Source organism: Salvelinus namaycush, chromosome 16, assembly GCF_016432855.1.
Source record: "Salvelinus namaycush isolate Seneca chromosome 16, SaNama_1.0, whole genome shotgun sequence".
In the NCBI taxonomy this organism is placed as follows: Eukaryota; Metazoa; Chordata; class Actinopteri; order Salmoniformes; family Salmonidae; genus Salvelinus; species Salvelinus namaycush.
This window is the reverse complement of record NC_052322.1, coordinates 6,135,352-6,152,618: the sequence shown is the minus strand read 5'-3', so window position 1 is coordinate 6,152,618 and position 17,267 is coordinate 6,135,352. Positions and strand designations below refer to the sequence as shown.

The 17,267-nt window shown below is 42.2% G+C and overlaps 1 protein-coding gene across 1 annotated transcript in view; it reads left to right on the top strand.

The window, feature by feature from the left end:
* LOC120060591 (espin-like) overlaps window positions 1-1,618 on the top strand; it is an 83,534-nt gene extending 81,916 nt beyond the window's left edge. Inside the window, 1 exon segment of the mRNA XM_039009966.1 lies at window positions 1,471-1,618. Coding sequence (XP_038865894.1) covers window positions 1,471-1,618 — 148 coding nt within the window.
* Window positions 1,619-17,267: the final 15,649 nt, after the last annotated feature.

The following is a 17,267-nucleotide window of genomic DNA, read 5'->3' as shown; positions in this document are numbered from 1 at the left end:
AATTTATTGTCAATCAGTGTTGCTTCCTAAGTGGACAGTTTGATTTCACAGAAGTGTGATTGACTTGGAGTTAAATTGTGTTGTTTAAGTGTTCCCTTTATTTTTTTGAGCAGTGTATAATGTTGTTTATTTATGTTGTATTATACAGAGCGCATTTGGAAAGGAGATTTAGGTTTCAATATGTCTTCCCTGGCAAAATATAGGTTAAATAATAAAATACAAATGATTTAATCCGTAGCCTAATAAACTGCATGCTTTCCCAAGTCGTAGTGGGACACAACATATCGTGACTCCATGTTTACTTCTATATGATGGTTATTATACCAATATTTGCGCATTTAAACCACCATTTCTCGCGTAATACATTTTACCGATACAAAAAGATCCCACATTGTCGAGCGTGTTTTGCTTTGTCAACATTTGGAAAGTGTTGACGAAGCTGTTAACTGTTTTCCATGATCCCTGTTGTGACATTCTTTATCCGACATGTACTTTACTCGCATAAAAAGGTTGCATGGAATCCTGGTTAGTAGTATATGCCATTTAGCATTTTGATTGTTGGTTTCACATGCACTGAAAAGCCTATATGAATTTGAGATCAAGGTTTCCAACTACTGGTCAGTAATTGTATTAGAATAATACCCATCATTTGATACATCCCCCATACCTGCCGTTATAATGAAGCAGTTAAACGCTCATATAGTAAATAGTCTTAAGACATCATATAAAATGGATCAACTAGAGGCAAGGCATTATATTGACTTCTCAGCCCTCAAATGTTGCTGCCTTTTTGATACAATAGGACTCAGTCATTAACAATCAGCAATCAGCGTTAGGTGACTAACTCATTGATCCTGCTCAGTGTAATACGACACGTTTAAAAGTTAGTTAAATCATCCGTAAGGCAGAAGTCTATTTACCTGGTATGTATTTAGAAATGACACTAATGTATGTTTACCAGGTAGTAACCAGTTATAGGAGGTACCAAAAGTATTCATTGTTACCAGACCAGGGTCAAATATTTGAGCTTTGGTTTGCCAGGTACAATGGAACCAATAGAATAGTCCCAAAAGTTTAAACTCCCAGCTAATTTAAGCCCATCTCAAATATTTACATTTGACTGTGGTGACCTAGCCTAAAATCCAGAATCTGTTTTGTGCTTACATTCCACTCCTTGTACTCCGTGTCATGCCAGACAAGACAAGGAGAGGTGAACGTAACAGAGTCGTGCCCAGGGTGATAGTGACCTTTTTATTTACTCAACAGGGCCAAACCGAGCGAGCTGTACTGGGCTATTCTGGTAACGCATGCACCATAGTTACCATGTAAAAAATAACATATCAGAGACAGTACAGTAGAGTTCGGGTTGGCCCAGAATCAGGCAATTGTTTCTTAATACAAGCTGAGACAGTCACACATTGAATCACACTGACGCCTTGTATTCACCTTCCCTCTTGTTGGTGCACTCAGAAAAGAGGAGGAGCTTGCAAACAAGGCAAAGGAGAGCGAGGAGAAGAACGAGCAGGAGCGACTACGGACCATGGGTTACAACGAGAGCAAGTTGGTGCCATGGCAACGGCAGATCATCCTGAAGAAAGGAGACATAGCGAAACAGTAGATAGCGCCTCCCCATCCAACCCTCTTCCCCTTTAATGTCAACCAACCAACACCCAACCCAACCCTCATCGCACCCCACCCCAACCAGGTTTCCACTAGATAACACAGCCACAAAGTCAGATTCCAGAGCCACAAAGGCAAAATTAGCTACAAAAATGTGTGTTTTGGCCTTAATTTAAGGTTATTAGGGTTAGGTTTAAAATAAACGTTTAATCTGAGAAATTATAGAAATGTGCCCAGTGTCTTCGAGAGTTTAGCCATAATTATGACTTTGTGACTGTTAACTAGTGACGACCCACCAAACAGGACCATGCCACCTCCCAACATGCTTTGCAGCTCTGCCATCCTGAAATGGTGTGGCCGCACCAAGGTCCCGTGGACAAAAACTGTACGTATCGCAACGTTAGCGGTGTCCGATTCAAAGGACTACATGACCACATTGAATAGATGCTCCTACCCCTTTTTGTCTTGGCAAAACATTTGGCTAAAAACTGTACGTATCCCAACTGTATGAAGACCCTTAGTCTTGAATCATATACACTAGCTTTACTTCACATTATTTAACATGACTGTAGGAATTTCCCATACACTCGAACAACCTTTCTCAATGTTGATCTGTTGGTCTGTCTTGTTGGGCATTGTGGGAAAAGTTGTCATTGCTATAGGTTCAGCAGTGTTTCATAAATAGAAAAACTGTCCACAATCGGTTTTCTCTGCATTTGATTCACCCACACTTACATTGATAATTGAGCTCTAAAACTAGCCTGTTGTATTCTACTGTAGGTTTGCTTTTAGGATGGAAAATGTCATGGTTAACATAATAAGCAATGGCATTTTGATACTGTATATATCATCTCCATGTATTGCACAAAGACCTATATAGAACCAGACCATTCTACTTAATGATGCTATTTTTCATTGAGCCCATCTGAACTTCCAGAGATATTATTGAACCAAATGGGAAATTGATAAAGTCCCTCCTGTACCTGTTATTTTTTCAGTGTACGTTAATATCACATGGCTAACTGCAACCATAAGTCATTTAAAATGGGTTTATTAATATCGTTGTGGATAATGTAATTCAAGTAAAAAATAACACTGAACAAAAATATAAAAGCAACATGTAACAATTTCAACGATGTTACTGAGTTACAGTTCATTTAAGGAAAGCAGTCAATTGAAATGATTTCATTAGGTCCTATGGATTTCACATGACTGGGTATACAGATATGCTTCTGTTGGTCACAGATACCTTTTTGTTTTTTTTAAGTAGTGGATCAGAAATGCTGTCTGTATCTAGTGTGACCACCATTTGCCTAATGCATTGTGACACATCTCCTTCACGCTGTTGATTGTGGCCTGTGGAATGCCTCACTCCTCTTCAATGGCTGTGCGAAGTTACTGGATATTGGCGGAAACAAACCGTCGTACACGGCAATCCAGAGCATCCCAAATATGCTCAATGGGTGACATGTCTGGTGAGTATGCAGGCCATGGAAGAACTGGGACATTTTCAGCTTCCAGGAATTGTGTACAGATCCTTGCGACATGGGGCTGTGCATTATCATGCTGAAACGTGAGGTGATGGAGGAGGATGAATGGCACGACAATGGGCCTCAGGATCTCGTTACGGTATCTCTGAGCATTCATATTGCCATTGATAAAATGCAATTGTGTTTGTTGTCCATAGCTTATGCTTGCCTATACCATAACCCCACCGCCACCATGGGGCACTCTGTTCACAACGTTGACATCAGCAAACCGTTAACCCACACGAAGCCATACATGCTGTCTGCCATCTGCCCGGTACAGTTGGAACCGGGATTCATCCAGGAAGAGTACACTTCTCCAGCATGCCAGTGGCCATCAAAGGTGAGCATTTGCCCACTGAAGTCAGTTACAATGTCGAACTGCAGTCAGGTCAAGACCCTGGTGTGGACGACGAGCACGCAGATGAGTTTCCCCAAAACGGTTTCTGACAGTTTGTGTAGAAATTCTTTGATCTTGCAGGTAAAGAAGCCAGATGTGCAGGTCCTGGGCTGGCATGGTTACGTGAGGTCGGTTGGATGTACTGCCAAATTCTCTAAAACGATATTGGAGGCTTATGGTAGAGAATTTAATGCATCTGGCTACAGCTATGGACATTCCTGCAGTCAGCATGCCAATTGCACACTCCCTCAACTTGAGACATTTGTGGTGTTGTGTGACAAAACAGCACATTTTAGAGTGGCCTTTTATTGTCCCCAGCACAAGGTGCACCTGTGTAATCAGCTTCTTGATATGCCACACTTGTCAGGTGGATGGATTGTCTTTGGCGAAGGAAAAATGCTCACTAACAGGGATGTAAATTGTTTTTACATTTATTTATTTAACCTTTATTTAACTAGGAAAACTAGTTAACTTCGTTAAACACGTGTGCACAACATTTAAGATGTTGTGGGATCTTTTATTTCAGCTCATGAAACATGGGACCAACACTACATGTTGCTTTTATATTTTTGTTCAGTTTGAGCATATAACCCTTTTTTACTTTTCAATGAATGTCCTTATTGTGATCATGGTGAATTGTTTGTGTATTGCATGTGTCTTATGGATGTCATAATTGACTGTTGTCCAACCAAAAGCACATCTCTTGTTATCCAAGAGGATTGAACACTCCACAATCATGCTAATTAAAAAAACACAATATTTAGCAAATCGCTATGAGTTCAACAAGCAAACATGTTTTCTTTTATCGATTGTATAAAATATTAGGAGCACAATCGTAACAGAAGTCTCATCAGCACACTGAATATTGCAAAAGTCCCACAAATACATCAGTGACTCCTGTGTCCTTTATCTGGCTTTCACCAGTAAACCTTGGAATGTAATATTTTATGAGCAGATCCTTTTACTAGAGGAGTTCTCTTTCTCTCTCACTTAATATATTTTCAATCCACCTACTGGTTTTTATCTAGGTAAATGTTGTAGGGTTTTTTTTTTTTGTCAGGGGACCAAACTATAGGTAACTCGGGCATTATCTTTTTCAGAAATTACCATTGACACATTGTTGGTTTCGTAGGATGATGTGCACTAATGTTGTGGCTGGAGTTGTTGGACCTCAGAAATGTGCCAGACGTGTGTTTCTGAATGTGTATATAAAACATACAGTATATGGGCATCCCCCAATGTCAAAAAATGTGCTACAGGTTCACTTCAGATGTACATTTTTGCAAGTGTATCAAACATAATATATAATGAAATGCATGGTCCTTGTTGAGAAACTATTTGGAAATATTCAATTCATTGGATGGCATATTGATGTGAAAATGTAAAAGTATGTAAACGTCATTGCCATTAGAAGATTTTCTATACGTTTAATACTGTATATAGTAACCCTCAATACTTTGTTGTTTCATTGTTCCCATATTACAGTTCTCAGCCTTGCTTACATAGATTGTTGGTTCATGAATGTAAAACTATATTTTCAGATTGTCAAATGGAATCTTTGACCTTTGTAAATTGATTTATCTACTACTGCCTTTGTATTTATTATGGATCCCCCGGCAGCAGCTACTTATCGAGTCTGGCAAAATTAAGGCAGCTATACAATTTTAACACATTACATTGTATTGTTTTTAAACAAATCAAAATATATTTCAGATTCAAATAGCCACCCTTTGCCAAGTGTGCAAAGGTGTCATGAAGGCATTCTCTCAACCAGCTTCATGAGGTAGTCACCTGGAATGCATTTAAATTAACAGGTGTGCCTTTTTAAAAGATAATTTGTGGAATTAATTTCCTTCTGAATGCGTTGGAGCTAGCAACAGCTAGTTACGGAACCCAAACCATCTGCGCGATCGTGCATACATTTATTTTGTCCCCACACCAAAAGCGTTCACGACACGCAGGTTAAAATATCAAAACAAACTCTGAAACATTTATATTAATTTGGGGACAGGTTCAAAAAGCATTAAACATTTATGGCAATTTAGCTAGTTAGCTTGCTGTTGCTAGCTAATTTGTTCTTTTTAGCTAGCTTGCTGTTGCTAGCTAATTTGTCCTGGGATATAAACATTGAGTTGTTTTACCTGAAATGCACACGGTCCTTTACTCCGCCAATTAATCCATACATAAAATGGCCAACCAAATCGTTTCTAGTCATCTCTCCTCCTTCTAGGATTTTTCTTCTCTTGACTTTATATTGCGATTGGCAACTTTCATAAATTAGGTACATTACCGCCACTGATCTCGTTCGTCTTTCAGTCACCCACGTGGGTATAACCAATGAGGAGATGGGAGAGGCAGGACTTGCAGCGCACTTTGCGTCAGAAATAGAACTGATTTCTATTTAAGCCCGTGGCAACGCAGACGCTCGTTGGCGCGCGCAATAATTGTGTGGCTCAGTGGGGTCCCGTGTGGCTCAGTTGGTAGAGCATGGCGCTTGCAACGCCAGGGTTGTGGGTTCGATTCCCACGGGGGGCCAGTACAAAAAAAGTATGAATGTATGTACTTGTAAGTCGCTCTGGATAAGAGCGTCTGCTAAATGACTTAAATGTAAATGTAAAATGTAAAAACATAGATTTCAAAATTTGCACGCGAATGGTGTAGTTAGCCTGTTAGCCCTTGGCTATTGAATAACAGATTTCAAAATTTATTTTGCAATGCGAGCGAGCGGTGTGGTCAGCCTGTGAGCCTACAATTTCTCTGAAATTCTGCTGGACAATTGCTGAACAACTGGACGTTATGTCACACTAAGTTATTTGCAAGAGAATCTTTCTTCGAGTTGGACAGGTACAGTACTTTTATGAATAGTTTTTAATTACGTTTTGTTAAGAGGGAATAACACAGCAGTCGTCGACCGTGGGGCGCTGCACTCACATCCCTTTCTAATCGATTTAATGGTGGAGTTTTCAGCGTGGGTATATGCAATTATTTTGTTTAGAGGTGGCACCACTGGTTCAAAAGTGTTGTTGCAAAATTCATACATGTATTTTCTGGGCCCTCATTTATAAACCTTGCATAAATTTTACACAATTTCTGCCTGCGCCATTTCTGAAAGTCTGCCCACGCCATACAAGCGCAAGTTTCCTGTTATAAAAATCAGACCTTGTCATAAAACTGCTGAAGGAGCATTAGAACTCTGCCTGAAAAACACCTTCCATTCACTTTTTATGGTGACAATAACGCCCTTATTTGCTATCTAATGTGGAACTATTGGCATTAGGCCAAGGCATGCAGAAGACCAATTGTTGTTTAATATTTAGTTTATCAATAGATTATTGGGTGTCTATACCCTGGTTTGGTATAGGCTCAGATTAAATATGCAATTATGTCACGCTCCTATCTCACACCAATACTGTAGCATACCCATACTGTCAAACATTTCACATAAACTACCGGTCTACTTTGTTGGCAGAATGTTTAAATCTTTAGCATCTTTAGGATGTTTAAATCTTTATGCTGTATCTGGAAAAGGACCATAGCTGCAGGAAGTACGGGGTGCTGCAGCCGCCTCTGATAAATCAGAATAAGCTTTTTTTTTAAGGTTCATCCATATATTTACTTACAAAGCTAGGAGACTGAATTTCAATATCCACCCTCCAGGAAGACAATCTGTTCCTGTATTTATTGAGTATTTGTGCCGCCATAGAAACGGCCCCTCAACACATATTGATCTCCAATATAGGCAATGAAAGCCAAGGATCTGGTATCATGTACCACCTCACAATGCCAAATATGGAAAAGATACAACCAAGAGCAGCACAGTCTAAACTAGCAACAGTCACAGCAAATTACCATTCTTATTTCATCAATACTATCAAGTGCAAGTATATTAAGGTTATAATATTGTGGAGAACAATCTAATGAATAATTATATCAGTGGAGGCTCTTCAGAAGAGGAAGGGGAGGACCATCCTCAGTGAATTTCAGAAAAAATCTAAATAGTGAAACATTAAAGGTATCCTTAGTTTTATCTAAAAAAATGTTAATTATATTCACGTCACCAACGAATGTATTAAAATACACAGTTTTGCCGTGAAGGTCTACAGTAACCTCAACAGCACTCGATAAGGTAGCACACCATGGTGTAGCTTCCGTCCTCCTCTGGGTACAATGACTTCAATACAAAAGGTAGGAGGCTCACGGTTCTCACCCCCTTCCATAGACTTACACAGTAATTATGACAATTTACGGAGGACATCCTCCAACCGATCAGAACTCTTGCAGCATGAACTGACATGCTCATAAAAAAATGTATCTGTCAGTTATTGTATGGCTCCTTCGGGAATATGAACTAGAGGTTGACCGATTAATCGGGATTGGCCGATTTAATTAGGATCGATTTCACGTTTTCATAACAATCGGTAATCTGCATTTTTGGACACAGATTATGGCCGATTACATTGCACTCCATGAGGAGACTGTGTGGCAGGCTGACTACTTGTTATGCGAGTGCAGCAAGGAGCCAAGGTAAGGTGCTAGCTAGCATTAAACTTATCTTATAAAAAAGACTCAATCTTAACATAATCACTAGTTAACTACACATGGTTGATGATATTACTAGTTTATCTAGCTTGTCCTGCATTGCATATATTTTATTTTATTTCACCTTTATTTAGGTAGGCAAGTTGAGAACAAGTTCTCATTTACAATTGTGACCTGGCCAAGATAAAGCAAAGCAGTTCGACACATACAACAACACAGAGTTACACATGGAGTAAAACAAACATACAGTAGGAAAAAAAGTCTATATACAATGGGAGCAAATGAGGTGAGATAAGGGAGGTAAAGGCAAAAAAAGGCCATGGTGGCGAGGTAAATACAATATAGCAAGTAAAACACTGGAATGGTAGATTTGCAGTGGAAGAATGTGCAAAGTAGAAATAGAAATAATGGGGTGCAAAGGAGCAAAATAAATAAATACAGTAGGGGAAGAGGTAGTTGTTTGGGCTAAATTATAGATGGGCTATGTACAGGTGCAGTAATCTGTGAGTTTAAAGCTAGTGAGTGAGATAAGGGTTTCCAGTTTCAGAGATTTTTGTAGTTTGTTCCAGTCATTGGCAGCAGAGAACTGGAAGGAGAGGCGGCCAAAGGGGGAATTGGCTTTGGGGGTGACAAGTGAGATATACCTGCTGGAGCGCGTGCTACGGGTGGGTGCAGCTATGGTGACCAGCGAGCTGAGATAAGGCGGGACTTTACCTAGCAGGGTCTTGTAGATGACCTGGAGCCAGTGGGTTTGGCGACAAGTATGAAGCGAGGGCCAGCCAACGAGAGCGTACAGGTCACAGTGGTGGGTAGTATATGGGGCTTTGGTAACAAAGCGGATGGCACTGTGATAGACTGCATCCAATTTGTTGAGTAGGGTGTTGGAGGCTATTTTGTAAATGACATCGCCGAAGTCGAGGATCGGTAAGATGGTCAGTTTTACAAGGGTATGTTTGGCAGCATGAGTGAAGGATGCTTTGTTGCGAAATAGGAAGCCAATTCTAGATTTAACTTTGGATTGGAGATGTTTTATGTGAGTCTGGAAGGAGAGTTTACAGTCTAACCAGACACCTAGGTATTTGTAGTCGTCCACATATTCTAAGTCAGAACCGTCCAGAGTAGTGATGCTGGACGGGCGGGCAGGTGCAGGCAGCGATCAGTTGAAGAGCATTCATTTAGTTTTACTTGTATTTAAGAGCAGTTGGAGGCCACAGAAGGAGAGTTGTATGGCATTGCAGCTCGTCTGGAGTGTTCTTAACACAGTGTCCAAAGAAGGGCCAGAAGTATACAGAATGGTGTTGTCTGCGTAGAGGTGGATCAGAGACTCACCAGCAGCAAGAGCGGGGGTGCCACAGGGTTCATTGATATGAGAAGAGAGTCGGCCCAAGAATTGAACCCTGTGGCACCCCCATAGAGACTGCCAGAGGCCCGGACAACAGGTTGCTAGAGATGCGACCCAGTCGTTTGTTCGATTAGTTCGATATTTATGGTCGTTAGTTCTTTATGTTCCGTCGCCGTTGATCTTTCAACGGGGGGGGGCTGCCTCCTCTGGGACTCTTTATTGGGAGTCAGAACACACTTATCTAAATAGTAAAGTCCACCTGGGATGCTCTCTATGCTAATACAGCCACGCCATTCGTTGTCCGCCTTAGTCCATCCACTCCCACTGGCTAACCTTATGTCAACAGCAATATCTCCCTTCTCAAAAGTTTCAGAAGCACCTAGATGCGTATTAAATTAGATTTATCAGTGGTATCTTCTACTCTGTAAGGTGAATGCTTAAAGTTACAGCTTATTAACTGCTCCTCCATATATTTTGTTGGATTAAAGTTTCCAGTTAAGTGTCCTTTGGGGGCAACATCCATTGTCATGGACAGGCATGGCACTCGATTGTGTTTGAATGGGACATGGTCCATTCAAAATGGATCTTAGATCTAACTGATACGTAGTAAAAGATGTCTTAATATTCAGTTCCCACAAGTTGGGAACACAGTAGTAGACGTCAATGAAGTGGAAAGTGTCCTTCAAAGTACAGTTTCACCATTCGGCGACCTTTGGTTTCCAAACAAGTGGCCTTTGCGTATTCACCATATTATTATCTCATTTTGGTCACCTCCCTGACCAAAGCCCTTATCCCTTGGTTGCTCAGTTTGGCCGGGAGGCCAGCTCTAGGAAGAGTCTTGGTGGTTCCAAACTTCTTCCATTGAAGAATGATGGAGGCCACTGTGTTCATGGGGACCTTCAATGCTGTAGATTTGTTTTGGTACCCTTCCCCAGATCTGTGCCTCGACACAATCCTGTCTCGGAGCTCTAATCGAATCAAATCAAATTTAATTTGTCACATGCTCCGAATACAACAGGTGTAGACCTTACAGTGAAATGCTTACTTACAAGCCCTTAACCAACACTGCTTTAAAATTAAAATAAGTGTTAAGTAGAAAATAGAAAATAAAAGTAACAAATAATTAAACAACAGCAGTAAAATAACAAGCGAGGCTATATACAGTGGGTACTGGTACAGAGTCAATGTGCGGGGGCACCAGTTAGTCGAGGTAATTGAGGTAATATATACATGTAGGTAGAGTTATAGTGACTATACATAGATTATAAACAGAGTAGCAGCAGCGTAAGAGAGGGGTCTTAATTAGCTGTTCAGGAGTCTTATGGCTTATGTAAAAGCTGTTAGGAAGCCTTTTGGACCTCGACTTGGCGCTCCGGTACCACTTGCCGTGTGGTAGCATAGAGAACAGTCTATGACTAGGGTGGCTTGAGTCTTTGACAATTTTTATGGCCTTCCTCTGACTCTGCGTCTCTGCACCCAGAGCCCTTACTTGTGATCGAACAGCCTCCGGTCCACGTTTGTCGTTCCCAGCCACCAAGTCCTTAATCTTTTCATCCAGAGCCAAGTCTGACATGTCAGAATATAACGGGTCATGTGACAGATTGAAGTGTCTGGGAAAAAAAGTAACAATGGACAGGGATGAGGTAATGCATATCATCATAGTCATTTTAAAGTCCTGTCTTGATTGTAGTCATTCTAAATTGTTTGATTGGTAAGAAACTGGAAACCATGCATCTAAAGTCTGTAGTTTATAGCATTACTCCCAAGAACAACTGGAAACCATGCATCTAAAGTCTGTAGTTTATAGCATTACTCCCAAGAACAACTGGAAACCATGCATCTAAAGTCTGTAGTTTATAGCATTACTCCCAAGAACAACTGGAAACCATGCATCTAAAGTCTGTAGTTTATAGCATTACTCCCAAGAACAACTGGAAACCATGCATCTAAAGTCTGTAGTTTATAGCATTACTCCCAAGAACAACTGGAAACCATGCATCTCTGGACCTACTCACTGCCACAGTCATACTCTGGACCTAGTTTTGTCCCATGGAATAAATGTTGTAGATCTCAATGTTTTTCCACATAATCCTGGACTATCGGACCACCATTTTATTACGTTTGCAATCGCAACAAATAATCTGCTCAGACCCCAACCAAGGAGCATCAAAAGTCGTGCTATAAATTCTCAGACAACACAAAAATTCCTTGATGCCCTTCCAGACTCCTTCTGCCTACCCAAGGATGTCAGAGGACAAAAATCAGTTAACCACTTAACTGAGGAACTCAATTTAACCTTGCGCAATACCCTAGATGCAGTTGCACCCCTAAAAACGAAAAACATTTGTCATAAGAAACTAGCTCCCTGGTATACAGAAAATACCCGAGCTTTGAAGCAAGCTTCCAGGAAATTGGAACGGAAATGGCGCCACACCAAACTGGAAGTCTTCCGACTAGCTTGGAAAGACAGTACCGTGCAGTACCGAAGAGCCCTCACTGCTGCTCGATCATCCTACTTTTCCAACTTAATCGAGGAAAATAAGAACAATCCAAAATTTCTTTTTGATACTGTTGCAAAGCTAACTAAAAAGCAGCATTCCCCAAGAGAGGATGGCTTTGACTTCAGCAGTAATAAATTCATGAACTTCTTTGAGGAAAAGATCATGACCATTAGAAAGCAAATTACGGACTCCTCTTTGAATCTGCGTATTCCTCCAGGGCTTAGCTGTCCTGGATCTGCACAGCTCTGCCAGGGCCTGGGATCGGGAGAGACACTTAAGTGTTTTAGTACTATATCTCTTGACACAATGATGAAAATGATCATGGCCTCTAAACCTTCAAGCTGCATACTGGATCCTATTTCTACTAAACTACTGAAAGAGCTGCTTCCTGTGCTTGGCCCTCCTATGTTGAACATAATAAACAGCTCTCTATCCACCGGATGTGTACCAAACTCACTAAAAGTGGCAGTAATAAAGCCTCTCTTGAAAAAGCCAAACCTTGACCCGGAAAATATAAAAAACTATCGGCCTATATCGAATCTTCCATTCCTCTCAAAAATGTTAGAAAAAGCTGCCTTCCTGAAGACAAACAATGTATACGAAATGCTTCAGTCTGGTTTTAGACCCCATCATAGCACTGAGACTGCACTTGTGAAGGTGGTAAATGACCTTTTAATGGCGTCAGACCGAGGCTCTGCATCTGTCCTCGTGCTACTAGACCTTAGTGCTGCCTTTGACACCATCGATCACCACATTCTTTTGGAGAGACTGGAAACCCAAATTGGTCTACACGGACAAGTTCTGGCCTGGTTTAGATCTTACCTGTCGGAAAGATATCAGTTTGTCTCTGTGAATGGTTTGTCCTCTGACAAATCAACTGTACATTTCGGTGTTCCTCAAGGTTCCGTTTTAGGACCACTATTGTTTTCACTATATATTTTACCTCTTGGGGATGTTATTCGAAAACATAATGTTAACTTTCACTGCTATGCGGATGACACAGCTGTACATTTCAATGAAACATGGTGAAGCCCCAAAATTGCCCTCGCTAGAAGCCTGTGTTTCAGACATAAGGAAGTGGATGGCTGAAAACGTTCTACTTTTAAACTCGGACAAAACAGAGATGCTTGTTCTAGGTCCCAAGAAACAAAGAGATCTTCTGTTAAATCTGACAATTCATCTTGATGGTTGTAAAGTCGTCTCAAATAAAACTGTGAAGGACCTCGGCGTTACTCTGGACCCTGATCTCTCTTTTGACGAACATATCAAGACTGTTTCAAGGACAGCTTTTTTCCATCTACGTAACATTGCAAAAATCAGAAATTTTCTGTCCAAAAATGATGCAGAAAAATTAATCCATGCATTTGTTACTTCTAGGTTAGACTACTGCAATGCTCTACTTTCCGGCTACCCGGATAAAGCACTAAATAAACTTCAGTTAGTGCTAAATACGGCTGCTAGAATCCTGACTAGAACCAAGAAATTTGATCATATTACTCCAGTGCTAGCTTCCCTACACTGGCTTCCTGTTAAGGCAAGGGCTGATTTCAAGGTTTTACTGTTAACCTATAAAGCGTTACATGGGCTTGCTCCTACCTATCTTTCCGAGTTGGTCCTGCCGTACATACCTATACGTACGCTACGGTCACAAGACGCAGGCCTCCTAATTGTCCCTAGAATTTCTAAGCAAACAGCGGGAGGCAGGGCTTTCTCCTATAGATCTCCATTTTTATGGAACAGTCTGCCTACCCATGTGAGAGACGCAGACTCGGTCTCAACCTTTAAGTCTTTACTGAAGACTTATCTCTTCAGTAGGTCATATGATTGAGTGTAGTCTGGCCCAGGAGTGTGAAGGTGAACGGAAAGGCTCTGGAGCAACGAACCGCCCTTGCTGTCTCTGCCTGGCCGGTTCCCCTCTCTCCACTGGGATTCTCTGCCTCTAACCCTATTACAGGGGCTGAGTCACTGGCTTACTGGTGCTCTTTCATGCCGTCCCTAGGAGGGGTGCGTCACTTGAGTGGGTTGAGTTACTGACGTGATCTTCCTCTCTGGGTTGGCGCCCCCCCCTTGGTTTGTGCTGTGGTGGAGATCTTGTGGGCTATACTCGGCCTTGTCTCAGGATTGTAAGTTGGTGGTTGAAGATTTCCCTCTAGTGGTGCGGGGGCTGTGCTTTGGCAAAGTGGGTGGGGTTATATCCTTCCTGTTTGGCCCTGTCCGGGGGTATCTTCGGATGGGGCCACAGTGTCTCCTGACCGCTCCTGTCTCAGCCTCCAGTATTTATGCTGCAGTAGTTTATGTGTCGGGGGGCTAGGGTCAGTTGGTTATACCTGGAGTACTTCTCCTGTCTTATCCAGTGTCCTGTGTGAATTTAAGTATGCTCTCTCTAATTCTCTCGTTCTCTCTTTCTTTCTCTCTCTCTGAGAACCTGAGCCCTAGGACCATACGTCAGGACTACCGGGCATGATGACTCCTTGCTGTCCCCAGTCCGCCTGGCCTTGCTGCTATTCCAGTTTCAACTGTTCTGCCTGCGGTTACGGAACCCCTACCTGTCCCAGACCTGCTGTTTTCAACTCTTAATGATCGGCTATGAAAAGCCAACTGACATTTATTCCTGATTATTATTTGACCATGCTTGTCATTTATGAACATTTTGACAATCTTGGCTCTCTCTAATTTTCTCCTTCTCTCTTTCTTTCTCTCGGAGGACCTGAGCCCTAGGACCATACGTCGGGACTACCGGGCGTGGTGACTCCTTGCTGTCCCCAGTCCGCCTGGCCTTGCTGCTATTCCAGTTTCAGCTGTTCTGCCTGCGGTTATGGAACCGCCACCTGTCCCAGACCTGTTGTTTTTCAACTCTTAATGATCGGCTATGAAAAGCCAACTGAAAATTATTCATGATTATTATTTGACCATGCTTGTCACTTATGAACATTTTTGAACATCTTGGCATAGTTCTGTTATAATCTCCACCCGGCACAGCCAGAAGAGGACTGGCCACCCCTCATAGCCTGGTTCCTCTCTAGGTTTCTTCCTAGGTTTTGGCCTTTCTAGGGAGTTTTTCCTAGCCACCGTGCTTCTACAACTGCATTACTAGCTGTTTGGGGTTTTAGGCTGGGTTTCTGTACAGCACTTCGAGATATTAGCTGATGTACGAAGGGCTATATAAAATAAACTTGATTGATTGATTGATTGATCTAAAGTCTGTAGTTTATAGCATTACTCCCAAGAACAACTGGAAACCATGCATCTAAAGTCTGTAGTTTATAGCATTACTCCCAAGAACAACTGACCTTAGACGATGTTTGACTGTCGATCGGGACACGTAGAATATCTGCTGAGACACACTGAAAGCACAGGACATCAGAAACCTCAGTTGCTCTTGAGTGATGGCATAACAAGGTGCACCTCTAGCTCCTCTCCAAGTCCGAGGAGCCCGGTAACCGGAACTGGCTGTAACAATAATACACTGCGTTTAGGCTACTTAATGTATTGTGACACAGCCCACCCTCATCATTCCAAAAACACTTTTAAATTAGGGTAACTGTCACAAATTGTGGCCAAGTAATGTTTTTATAATATTGGATTTTAAAGCCAAGACATAAATAGAAATGTTGACCAAGAATGAATAGAATGGGCAGCAGGAGAATGAAGAGTGAAAAAAAAACAAAAAAACAACAGTAAACCCAACCACACCCAACATTGGTCAGCCTCCCCCTACAGTAAACCCAACCACACCCAACATTGGTCAGCCTCCTCCTACAGTAAACCCAACCACACCCAACATTTATCAGCCTCCCCCTGCAGTAAACCCAACCACACCCAACATTGATCAGCCTCCCCCTACAGTAAACCCAACCACACCTAGCATTGGTCAGCCTCCCCCTACAGTAAACCCAACCACACCCAACATTGGTCAGCCTCCCCCTAGCCTACTCAAGGCTCCTCTGTATGGTCTCCATTCTACAAGATGACAGTTTGGTGAAAATAGACACCATAGATGGGACTACGATTCCTGTTCAAACAGTGCCATAGTACTAACATTAACGTTCCTGGTTCATGTCTGAAATTGTTCATTTCTACATCATAGGCTTAGGTGAAATATTAATTATTCAAAAGTAATATCTGTGCTGTTGGAAAGCTGATTTGTTGATATTAGCAAAGTTTTTACATGGCTGTCAGAGGTCAAATGAGCATTGTGAGCTTTGTAAATGTTTTCATGCTAATCGCGAGCTAGTGCGGCTAAGGCTAGGTAGCATTGAAATGATTTGTTTGATGTCAGTACTCCTCGATAATAAGTCACCTTTATGTAATTAGCAGTAAAAATATTACTAGACGGCGCCGTTCACTGTGGCTTTGGCCGGGGTTAAAAAGCGAACTAGAACGTTAAAAAGCGTAGGGTAGGCGGCTAAGGAACGTTAAAAAGTGAACTAGTAACTCATTTAGCAATCCAGCCATTTACATACCAGCATTCATTACAACAAAATACACTGCTCAAAAAAATAAAGGTAACACTTAAACACAATGTAACTCCAAGTCAATCACACTTCTGTGAAATCAAACTGTCCACTTAGGAAGCAACACTGATTGACATTAAATTTCACATGCTGTTGTGCAAATGGAATAGACAACAGGTGGAAATTATAGGCAATTAGCAAGACACCCCCAATAAAGGAGTGGTTCTGCAGGTGGTGACCACAGACCACTTCTCAGTTCCTATGCTTCCTGGCTGATGTTTTGGTCACTTTTGAATGCTGGCAGTGCTTTCACTCTAGTGGTAGCATGAGACGGAGTCTACAACCCACACAAGTGGCTCAGGTAGTGCAGCTCATCCAGGATGGCACATCAATGCGAGCTGTGGCAAGAAGGTTTGCTGTGTCTGTCAGCGTAGTGTCCAGAGCATGGAGGCACTACCAGGAGACAGGCCAGTACATCAGGAGATGTGGAGGAGGCCGTAGGAGGGCAACAACCCAGCAGCAGGACCGCTACCTCCGCCTTTGTGCAAGGAGGATCAGGAGGAGCACTGCCAGAGCCCTGCAAAATGACCTCCAGCAGGCCACAAATGTGCATGTGTCTGCTCAAACGGTCAGAAACAGACTCCATGAGGGTGGTATGAGGGCCCGACGTCCACAGGTGGGGGTTGTGCTTACAGCCCAACACCGTGCAGGACCTTTGGCATTTGCCAGAGAACACCAAGATTGGCAAATTCGCCACTGGCGCCCTGTGCTCTTCACAGATGCTTTAGTCAAGGTCTGGGAGGAGATCCCTCAGGAGACCATCCGCCACCTCATCAGGAGCATGCCCAGGCGTTGTAGGGAGGTCATACAGGCACGTGGAGGCCA